The sequence below is a fragment of the Temnothorax longispinosus genome, chromosome 5 (assembly GCF_030848805.1).
Source record: "Temnothorax longispinosus isolate EJ_2023e chromosome 5, Tlon_JGU_v1, whole genome shotgun sequence".
Classification (NCBI taxonomy): domain Eukaryota; kingdom Metazoa; phylum Arthropoda; class Insecta; order Hymenoptera; family Formicidae; genus Temnothorax; species Temnothorax longispinosus.
In genome coordinates this window covers 21,918,519-21,930,071 of record NC_092362.1, presented here as the reverse complement: position 1 = coordinate 21,930,071, position 11,553 = coordinate 21,918,519, and the positions used below count along the sequence as shown (strand labels likewise).

The 11,553-nt window shown below is 38.3% G+C and overlaps 1 protein-coding gene across 3 annotated transcripts in view; it reads right to left on the bottom strand.

Moving 5' to 3' along the window:
* Positions 1–393: 393 nt before the first annotated feature.
* The window catches only part of Rau (RA domain-containing protein rau), a 61,149-nt gene continuing 49,989 nt past the window's right edge, over positions 394–11,553 (bottom strand). For all 3 annotated transcript variants that reach the window (XM_071778377.1, XM_071778376.1, XM_071778378.1), the window contains 4 exons: positions 4,258–4,514; positions 3,483–3,546; positions 2,817–3,065; positions 394–2,446 (listed from right to left, as the gene is read on the bottom strand). In XM_071778377.1, the coding sequence (XP_071634478.1) occupies positions 2,063–2,446; positions 2,817–3,065; positions 3,483–3,546; positions 4,258–4,514 (954 nt within the window). In that variant the 3' untranslated portion in view covers positions 394–2,062. The remainder of the gene's footprint in view (positions 2,447–2,816; positions 3,066–3,482; positions 3,547–4,257; positions 4,515–11,553) is intronic.

Below are 11,553 nucleotides of genomic sequence, written 5' to 3'. Positions count from 1 at the left end.
AAACGCGTTGTATTCTCCCCTAAACTAGATCATCCCTCATAAATCGAAAAGTATTTTGATGAAACAATGTAGTCGAATACGCGCGAAAAATAATGGAAAGAATATATTTACTGTAACAACAGATAAAAGCTTTCACCATAGAGAAGGAAAATAGAATAATTGTATCATGTATTATAATTAGAGTGCTAAAGCTTGTGAGATTTCATTGTGAGCCTTTCTAATTGTTATTTACGTAAAATTGCTGTGCGCAGTTGTTAATCTAGTTTTTATTTTATTTTATTTATATTATTATAGAAATAACACATTTCAGATCAGTAAAATGGCTCATTGTGAAATTTCATAAACCTATATACCCTAGTTATAATCGTATAGGCAAAATAAAAACATAGAGACTGACTTAGGACACATGAATCATTATTCGATATTCTCTCCTATAAAATATAAACGGACAATACAAAAAGATATTTACACTCTACGTAGGTACATTAATTCGACACATAAGTATGATGCGAAATCATGTTCCATCGACACACATCGTTACGCTAACGATATACACATCAAAGACTCCTGTAGATAAATGCACATTCGGCTGCCGTATTCGACACACGCGCGTGTTAGTCTATACTTTTATATACGTATCGTATCGAGAAGCTCTTTGGTAATAAAATATTAAACGCACTGCAGTGAAAAAATATAGCTTGATTTTCATTTCCTCCGTATGGGAACAAGGAAGTCGTGTGAATCACCATTATCGCGAAGTAACTTCTGAAATATTTCGAGCAGTTTCATATGTCGATTCAATGCGATAAGATTGCTTGCCTTTGCGATAGCGAAAGAAATACGTTTACAATCATAACCATCGATACCAATTCGCCTGACGTACTGTAAATTACATTTCTGTAATCACAAGCGATTGCAAGAGGAACGATAAGTATATTACGTACGTTATTGAAAGCGGTTATTACCATTTCTCGCGGTAATTCTAATCAACGCGATAACGGCGAGTGTTACTTAAATATTTTCCGCCTGTAGCGCTTACATGTAAGAGATATACGTCCGGCATCCTGCTTCTAGCCGGATTGCACGAAATTTTGGATAGATGAAAATGTTAATAATTTAAAACCTTTTTTAAATGAGCTTAACTAAATGCCTTTTACATATTTTTTTACATTACATAAATAAATAATAATATTTCTGTTCTAATTAATCGTTTCTTGCGCATCTAAAATTGCTCCACGCAAGCGAATCTTATTTTCGAACTGTATATGCAATCACGTTCTCATTGAAATTTCTTATTGAAATTATCTATCGACTAATTTTATAGAAAATATAAAACATTTTATTATCAAGGTATCGACTGGATATTTCTTTTTCGAGTGTAAAAAGAAATGTTTATAAAAATTATCAAAATCTAATGTCAGGCTTGGTAAACACTATGTATACGTTTTTATGAATACAGGACATATTATTTTTATATGTATAGATTATAGATGTATCTATATATCTAAAATTTTATACAACTACCTTTGGTACAATTTCCCTCACTACTAACTAATATCGTAAATTCTCTTTGTTCAGTGTTATCAGCCTTTGATCAGCTGAAATACAAAAGCGGCAAACGAGCATTTAACTTTGCAATTTAATTCTTTTTGAATTTTGTTTAGGAAACTTCTATTATATTTGAACATCGCAAAGCCATTAAAAATTATCATGTATTTCTTTATACAAACTTTAATGAGCTTCGTCGAGCTATTACAACAAAATTAATCAAAAGGAAGAACAATGGTAGTTTAAATCTAATCTGTGACAAAAAAGGCAAGTTATCTTCTTTAATAAAAATTGATGGTACACGTTTGCTCGCGCCTCATAGTGCTCATAATATTTGATGTCTAAATATTACATACGAAGACAAATTCTATCGAACAGTCGCAACGTATGTTTTCTCGTATCTCCAACGAGTCTCTGGTAACTCTGACCGTTTCGCGGGGTGAACCTTTGTGATCGATGTAGCTCCTATTCTAACTTCGATCGTGCTTACGTGAGTTCGTCAACGATTCGGTCCTTATATAAAAAGATAATTTTCGTAATCGGCGTAGGAGGAGGCAGTCACGACGTGTTTCGACGAGAGCGGCGTCGACGGGACGCTCTGCGGGAATTGCTGCAACCGCGGCAGCTGCACTTGCGGAAGATCCGTTCCGTGGGACACGACGATTCGCGACGTCTGACTGATGGAGCCTAATGACGATGAGTGATGCTGATCCCGATGGATGATATTGTTGTTGTTGTTGTTGTTGTTGTTAGCGGTGACGCTAGTTTTTCCAGCGAGATGATGCAGGCTCAAATGATTGTTGTTTTCAATTCTCGGATTGTAGTGGATAGGAAGACTATCGTGGAGATTCAGCCTCGACATCGCCATAGTGATGCTTGAGTCCGACGCCCACATACTCTGAAACGACGACGCCGGATTGTGTAACAGATTTGACTTTCTATTAAGCTCTTATGAATAATTCTGATGACAGCGTAATTACACGGATTGGATTTTACGACTACGATTTCTTTGTTTGAGTGCGCAATGTCTCACACTATTTGCTTCTTAAAGATTGATGATACAAAAGACGCTGAAGCTGATTCACTGCATGAGACATTAGCATTAGCTCTTTATAGACATAGCATCATAAACAATGAACTATGCATTTTTTTTCGCGAATATGTTTTTCAAGTATACGAAGCGTAATATCAAGGATTATGTCATTTTGGCCAAGAACAATTTTGAAAAATTGCATTAGTTACTAAATGAAGAAATTTATCTGTCATACCTTCCGCCTATGCTGATTATAATCTGGATTGCGCCTAATGCGAAGATGTCGATCCGCGCTGGTCCACCGTTGTGTGACCTTGAGTGGGGAGTCGTCGGGGTGTAATTTCCTTTGGTACTCTTCACCTTCGCAGACCTCGTAGAGAGAGAATTGCTCCACCGGTTCCTTGGAACTATAGCAACTCAGCAACATCTGGATCAACTCGTCTACGGTGGTCTGCTCCGAGACCAAAAGACTCTTGTACTTAGACTGCGAACAATAAGCATTGAGTTTGCTCTCAATTACTGCAGTGCAGACTGAAATTTCTTCGAATATAACAGTTTTATTATCGTGTAAGTGCTCCGAAAGAATTTTAATTTTAGATTTAAATACATTTTTTATCTTTAAAAGTAGAATTGTTAGTTTCTAAAATAGAAAATACATTATGTTATATCCCGGTTATATCTATAATTTACAAATGTTAAATATATTTCTTATTTTTGTTGAACCATTACTTAAGTCTAAAATAGGGAATATATTATGCAGAGCAATTTACAATTTATTATAAATTACAAGTTTCTTTTATGAAAATGCTTTTTATATGAACTACATTTTATATTAAAGTTTAGTTTATTAATATTGTAGTCTGTTGCGTCTCTTATTATACAAGAATAAATATTTATTTACCCCGGACATGAGTGCGCTGTCGTATATTTTGACGAGTCCGCCACGGTGTGTCTGCAACGAAAACCTGCAAACAAGGAGGAAACATACATAAAGTTTACGCATCCGAGATTCCACGACATCGACGGAGGAGTCGGTGAGTTCAAAGGGCACCAATGAGCGTTATTTTTATGTAAAAGCACGGGTTTGCGCCGGGAGACAAACGCTCTCGTCCTGTCCTATTACGCGTACAGTCGCGCCGGAAGTTTCAAACTACCAAGAAAACATCAGTCGCGTCGAGATTTCTTCGCAAATAAACCGTTCCAATTGTCAAAGAGCTACAGCGACTATTTCTTCTTTACAAGCTGAATTGTAATAATATATTTTCACGCACTATAATGCCGTGTCATGTTGCAACTTCTGCGTTACGATGCGCATTCGGTGCGCGTGGAATCTTAAAAATGTCCTCGTGCTCTTGCCAACGATCTGTGATCTGTGACATTTACAGCCGAGACCGCTGGCGCTGTCAAAATTCCATAAATTCCGTTTTGTTTCGCAATCGAATATCCATATTTACATTCCTCGTGAACCGTATATCAAGGATTTACAGCGACCCACGCGACCACTTGCGTCCAAGAATTATATCGGTGAGCGACGCGGAGGACGTCGACCATTGTTAAGCTCGTGCTTGGCGGTCCGCGGGATGTGTTTATGGTCGCGAGCCCTGAAATTACGTCACGAAGCCGACCGAAACCGAAAGGGCCGGTGGTCAAGTACAAAGGCAAGGCGAGGAACGTACTTGGAATCGCCGCGAGGATGGCAGGACTGCAGGACGGCTGGCCTCGCGTCCTCGTCGAGCGGCAGGGTGGTACGCACATTGGCCCTCCTCACGGTCACCTCCATGGTCAGATAAAACAACCGGGGGTCGCGGTGTCGCATGCGATACTTGTTCAGAAGGTTTTGCACAACCTCGCGACAAGTCGTCTCATAGGTGATGCTTAGGGTCTTGTATTCGATGTCCGGTCGCAGGCAGTTGGCGTAGACCTTGATGGTGGTCTGTAAAGAAAATTTTTGATTTCCCATTAATATGAATATTTATGTAATTTCAATTATTTTCGTTCTATTATCAGTCTTTCTAATTAAGATGATCGCAGAACAGTCATATTGTAAACTTATAACTTATAACTTAGTTTACAGTTCATAAGGACCACAAATCATGTTAAAACTTTAATATTATATTAATAAATGGCCAGTTGGGTCGAATAAAACTGTATCCTTTATAAATATTTATATCAATAATTTAATCCTTTTATAGAGCTACCTTAGAAAAAAACATGAATGACTCGCTCTTGCCGGAAAATACGTTATAAAGGGGTAGGAAGAAGTCCTTTTTGTTTTAAGTTAAATTCAGTAGCTCAGGAAGGCGAGACGTTCTGGCGTTTTGGCGGCCGGTACAATAAAAAACCTCCAAAGACGCAGGCCTTGACAATTAGTCCATAATTAACTCGGGGACAGACTTTGCCACGCGCGCGGCATAAAACGCTATCAACCCCTCCGATATGACTGGTTATGCAGGGATGCGCACACCGAAAATAAACCAGACACCAGATCACCCCGTTCGCAGATGCCACCGCGCGCACGCATACGCTAACATTCACACATATAATACATCCGCTAGCCGGATTTATGCGGATTTAGAATAACAGATGTAACTTCGTGTAAAACAGAATTTATATTGAGACTGGAAAGACGTACATATATAGAAAGGCAGGATCCATAAAATTATACATTTTTTTTAAATAAATAATTTCGTTACATTAAATGGGTGCAAAACTTATTATACCCTATCACTAATCACTTTATTTATACACAATTTTTTATGTTTAAAAAATGTTCCATATTTAAATCATTTTTTAAAACAAACCACTTCAGTTAAAAATGTTAGTATCCTCATAAATAATAGCACTCATCTTCAAAATGAGTGATAACTGAATCTAACTTTCACACCTCCAGCATTAAGAGCGTTCAGGTACCAGTGTCACAAATCAGCAGCGTGTCAGGTTGGGTGTCGCGAACACGTGTTCACACGTAAAGGGGTCTTCCCTTGAAACACGAGTTTTCGTCGAGATTTTACGAGTCGGTTGTGCGCTTTTATCACTCTGTCGAAAGTCCTTTGACCCGAAACACGCCTTACGAACATACATATATATGTTCGAACGATCTTGCACGTTCATCTGAGAAAGGTGATTTCGTCAAAGCTCGTATAAATTAAAATCGTCGCAGGAAACCGGAACCTGTGTTACAAAATCCAGTCCGGATCCGGCTGAGTCTCTCTATCGTGCGAAATAAGCACGTTTCAATGACAATCGTGGGATTATACTTCCAATGCGCTTATTACAACAATGGCGTTTCATTGCGTACTGGCGCAATTGCGTATTGTAAGTTGAATCCGTTATTATATTACATTTCGTCTTATTGTGTAACGTCATGGCGGATCCTTGAAGGAAGACACCGCCGAGAATAGATTTACAATTTCATGACTAAAAGGGAAATTATTCGCAACATTTATAATCTGCATTTTAAGACAAAAACTATATATCGAAAGAATCTTGATTAACAAAGAATATAAATGTAAAATGTTCTTTTCTATACATTTTTATTATTTGTTAACGCGTTTGTAAAAAGAAAAATATACAAATCGGTATAAATTGACTTCGAAATTCTCGGTGGAGTTTTACGATAACCACGAATCGATAGGGAAACATCGAGCCGGGCCTAACAAGTGGCACCCTAACGAAGCTGAAGATACACAGCGTTGGTGTAAATATACAACGCCTGGTAACCTGCAGAAAGATTTCCATCTCGCCAGTAAACTTTGCACGTTTTCGCAGAAATATTTTCGCATGCGTATTAGATGTAACAAAATTTCTGATTCAGCTATTTCTGTTAGAATTCCAATACTCTGACGTTAATACCGTTTATGCGAATTGTTTCAGTGCGTATGTACCAATCTTTGCAGTTTTTTTTCCTACATCGCATCCGGGCGAGGTACAAAGATCGTTCTGAATCATACATTCTAAGTATGCCAATGACAGTTTTTTTCCTTTTAAAATTCTTCAGCAAATGATATATAAAATTTAATTCATAAAGGAGATACTCATTAATATCGTAAAATAAATTAAATTAGAACAGAGTTCAAATATATTACGTACAAAATCAATATCTGGTATAATTTAATCTCAAGAAACAGCTCTTTAATTAATCTACTAAAAACGAAATGAAAATATCGTAAACGCAAATTTTAAATATTACCCATTAAAAATTAATCACGACAGAAGTCACTTTACTGAAAACCGCATCGAGGATCGTTTGATGAAGACAGTCGATCGAGCATGTTTTCATCTGACTGGCGGCTAATGAAAGGGAAAATAACGCGGGAGCTAGGAGGCATGTGAGTGTCAAAGCGAGGCCTGTGCCTCGTCAGGATCGAGAAGGACATACGACACTTCGTTACGAGCGCGGTAGACTCCAATATCTCGCACCCGCTTATACAGGGCGGACGGAAATACGTCTCGAGATATTTCGGTTCGATGTTTCTTCGAGTTGAAGAGTATTGCTTGCGTATGTAGATTGACACCGCCCGTCAAAACTGCCGCCTCAATTTCTATCTAGCCGTAACTACCGAGTTATAACATCGGTACTTGACACTAAGAAGAAATTAAAGAAATTAAAAAATATAATCAAACATGATACTTTCTTATTTTGCAACTTATTTTATTGTATCTCAACTTACGTACCGAACTTAAAAAACACTTATTTGTTCTCCGAAATATATTCATACCTCGGTTGGGGTTATCAACGTGCAACTCACCTTGCATAACGTGCGTGATGATATCATCGACCGCTATTTATAAAACCGCGCACGAGGGGGATTTTGATAACACGTAGACTGACTTTTCGTGCCCTTGATCTTACGTTACAGCCGGTAATAGGATGCAGCGGGTTTCTTTGCCATTGAAATAATAGCAGCTACCAGCGTGCATCACATTAACTTAGACTATATATGTGACGAGAGATATTAAGACAATAAAAGATATTAAATTTGTCAACAGTCTCTTATAATCAATCTGCATGATTATTCGCATACCATACGCTACCATATCATACGATTATGCTACGCGAATAATTCTTATTAATGTAAAATCATTATATTCACCATAGGATTTGAAATTTCTTGAAAGTGATAAAAACTCTTTTTCTCTGCATGCGTTACGGTATTCTAAGTTTCTCGTTATTCAAGTTCTATATGAATCTACAGATCGGTTTAATCGATTGCCTTCTAAAAGGAATCATAATTATACATCGGAGGTAGGTTGTCCGACGACTTCGCTTTTTTTCTACTCATTAATTGGTTAACGACGGATTCTACACGAGGAAAACAGCTATATTTTTACATCGCCCTAAAAACTTGTTCTGTAAATCGAAGCTCTAATAGGAAAGCCAGCTTGAGGAATTCGAAGAAGCGGAGGAACTGGAGGAAGCCTCGAAATTTAGCCGGTAATACGCCATATCGAGCACACGATGCGACAAAAAAATAAAGCGTAGAACGGAATAGCGGGCGCCATATGTCACGGGATGCCGTCGTAACGAGGGGGGCCAATTTAGCCGGAATCCATAAAAATCTCGAACTTGCCCTTCGCGTAGGAAGAGCTTCGGTGGATATACACATATACAATTTAGAACTTTTTGTGTCGTTAATTGTACAGTCAAAACCGGTAAATCAGCCATTGCCTTCTTGGACTTCTGCCGCCTTCCTGTTCTGATTCGTCCTGTTCTGCCAGCAGCTCATTGGCGCTCTAAATATAGTCGCCTTTATCGTAAGTTTATCGTTATCGGCTCAGTTCTCAACGTGCGCTTCGAAACGTCACCCGTTATACGTATGTCCATTTTGGAGCAAGGTAAGCGACACCTTTCAACGGAAACGCTCTTAATCGAGTTCGCCTTTTTTCTAATTAATAAATTATTTCACTTCTGCGTAATGAGTTTAAGATATTCATTTAAGTTCATTTCGACGTTTTTATAAGTATCACTTTTATATACGTATATCCTAATAATTACTTATCATTTTTAATTAATGTGAATATTACAATTCACTTATTACGGTATAATTGTAATAACTGTGTGATATAATTAAATTATCTGATAAAAATTAATATGTTCAAGCATTAACTTTAAAATTTAATGAAATATCCATCTATTCTGAGACCCCTTATATTAAATATAAATAGGGGAGAGTAACGTCTGGGTCGACTCACTAAGTTATATTATCCTTAATGCGTGTTGTCTCTCGCATGGCGCCGTCTATTTATAATATTTGTTCTCCAGTTGATAAGATGAGCGACGCCGACGCTGTGTCCCGCTCGAGCGGCAATCGAGTTAAATAGTAAAAAAGAATTGTATTTAATGATAAATCCCGCCGTGTTTTACTTGAAAATTGCAAAATCAATCGATAAATTATGGACAGCGGTCCGCGTGTCATCACACGCCAGACTCTCCGTGATATTGTGTGTAATGTGAGGTCACGTTCAATTGCTCGAATCGCGATAGTGTCGCAAATTATGCGCCTGCTTGCTCCACGTGGAACTATATGCTGTAGAAATCCGTATAATTTCTCAGCATTTCTACGCTTTAATTATGAAACTTTATTGAAAGTATTATCATTTTTTGATTATTTTTTGATTTTTTTTGGCAAGATAAAAATTTGTAAATTACAATTGTATATCACAAATATTTATTCACGTATATATTTTCTAAATATTTAAGTAAATTTAAATAATTAAGTGACTTGTGCGTTAATATCTTTCAACAAAGTCTCAAGACAGTCCATGAACTCCAACGGATATTCATTAATGTGTAAGTCATTTTATGTTAAATTAAAAGTTAAAGTTAAAATATTAGGCGATATCGTGGGCACCCTGTAGATTCGGCGTATTCGAGGTGGACGGCGTTCGTTTCGTTCATTTCCATGCAACTACACGTAACACATGAACAGCGGTTTCAATGGCTACCGCTAGTGTCCCAGGTAGGAGGCCGGTGCATAATAAATTTCTTATCCCGGCGCTCCATTGAATCCTGCGTCTCCTCTTTCATGCGTGGCACGTGCTTTTCGGCCCTCAGCTGCCATTTTTACTCGTGAAGTCTTCAGGTACCGTCGTTATTCGAGCACGTGTCCCCTCTCGATTATCCTCCTCTCGGCTTCCGGTCGGGGGAAGGGCTCGGAGAACGGCGTAAAACAAAAACTCACTTCTAAACGGAGAGAAAAACGCTTTGCACTGTGTGCCCCGCTTAAAGGTTCTGGGTGTTACGAGAATAATTATCCAGGTGGTTCAGTGAGCATCAGTGCATCACGTTGTGGTTTAGAAGCGTAAAACCGACATTTCTAAATTCAGAAGGTTTACTTTATATTGTGTGTAGTCTCTTTCTCATAATTATTTTTAATTATTACTTCTCTTATTATCTTTGTCTTTACATCGGTACAAAGATATGTAGCATAATTTAATTAATTTCTTAGAAGACCGCAGATGCTTTAACGCTTTAAAGAAGGATAGATTACAGGTGATAATTTTTATCTATATATAATTAGAATATCCATTTTTGTTTGTCTGCGATCAGTAATGAAAATGATATCTATGAACACCTGCAACACGCTCCAACAAAAGCTTTTGCTGATCGCACATAATTTGACCAGCATGTCGCGCGGAACTGCCACCTTGATACATTGTCAGCAGATAATATAGGATTTCAAGTGTCATCGGCTTTAATTAATTCAAATCATACGACACTCTCATCGTCGCGATAAGGCGTAACCTCTCGCGCTGTTGTTGCACGCGGACAATATCGATAACACTGTTCTGAGAGTGTCTGTTAACTATAATTGAAATTGCTACCCAGTGCGTAGTTGCAGTCTAACATTCAATTAGACGACCGACTACAATTAAATTCAGCCAGTCCCCATATAATTTCTTATACAATCAACGCGATCTCGACAAACTGCTTGTTATGTTAATTAATCTCACGCGATCTCTTTGTCGCAGTCATTAAATTCAGAGCGTTGCGATTGATTCCCCGAGCAACAATCGTCACTCTCTCCATTTTCCCGGATCTCACGTACATAAATCGTCCTTTCAGGATCATTCGCCGATCCAGCGATCCGCGAGATTGCGTATCGCGGATCCGTTGAGAAACCTCTCCGCGGATATCTCCTATTGCGGGTTCTTACTTTCGCGCCACTTTCCCGACGCGAGACAATGCTCGCCACGAAAGCCATGGGAGGCATAATTGTTGCCGAACGGCGCACATTTCGCACGCTCGGTGGAAAATCATGTGACTGGAAACCGCGAGGTGAGGATTTGACGGTGCAGCTGTGATGGCAGAACGTCGCCCGTGCGACTTCTTCTTCTCTTATGTACCGCGAATTTTGTCGCACGGTACGGTTTACATAATTTCGATCTATAACAGAAATAACTGTCGCGGATTGGGTAATGAGCTCGTTTCTGCGAGCACGCGGATCCGCGTTTCGCTGGAAGAAACGCAGAAATCACGGAAAATCATGTCTGTCACGGCTGGTTTATCGTTGTTAGATGAGAGATTTCGAAATGATCAGTTTGTCGGAATGAGAAATTGTTAAATAATTGCGTGTGAAAAAGAAATTTCGCGACGAGTTTTAGTGATGAAATTAAAATAAAAAAGTTGTCTCATGTTGCAGGGTACAATGTGTGTTCCCAGAATTCATTTAGATAATGATGCACTTTATATATTATATTACATAGCTAAATAATTAATTTTCTCTTGAGAAAGAAGCTGAAATTCATAGTTTACTTTATTGGCGGGTTGGTTAATTAAAAACGTTATCTTCCTTCTTTCTATCCAATCTATCTTAATTAGCAAATGTAATTTAAACTTTGCATAACGAACTCTTGTATTTTATTTTCGTGCTGAGAACCCCTATATCTGCTGTTAGCATAAAGGCGTCGGTTTTCACGGTTCTTCTCGCCGGAAAGAAAACGACGCTAAATCGAGCGTGCCGAGTTCAACT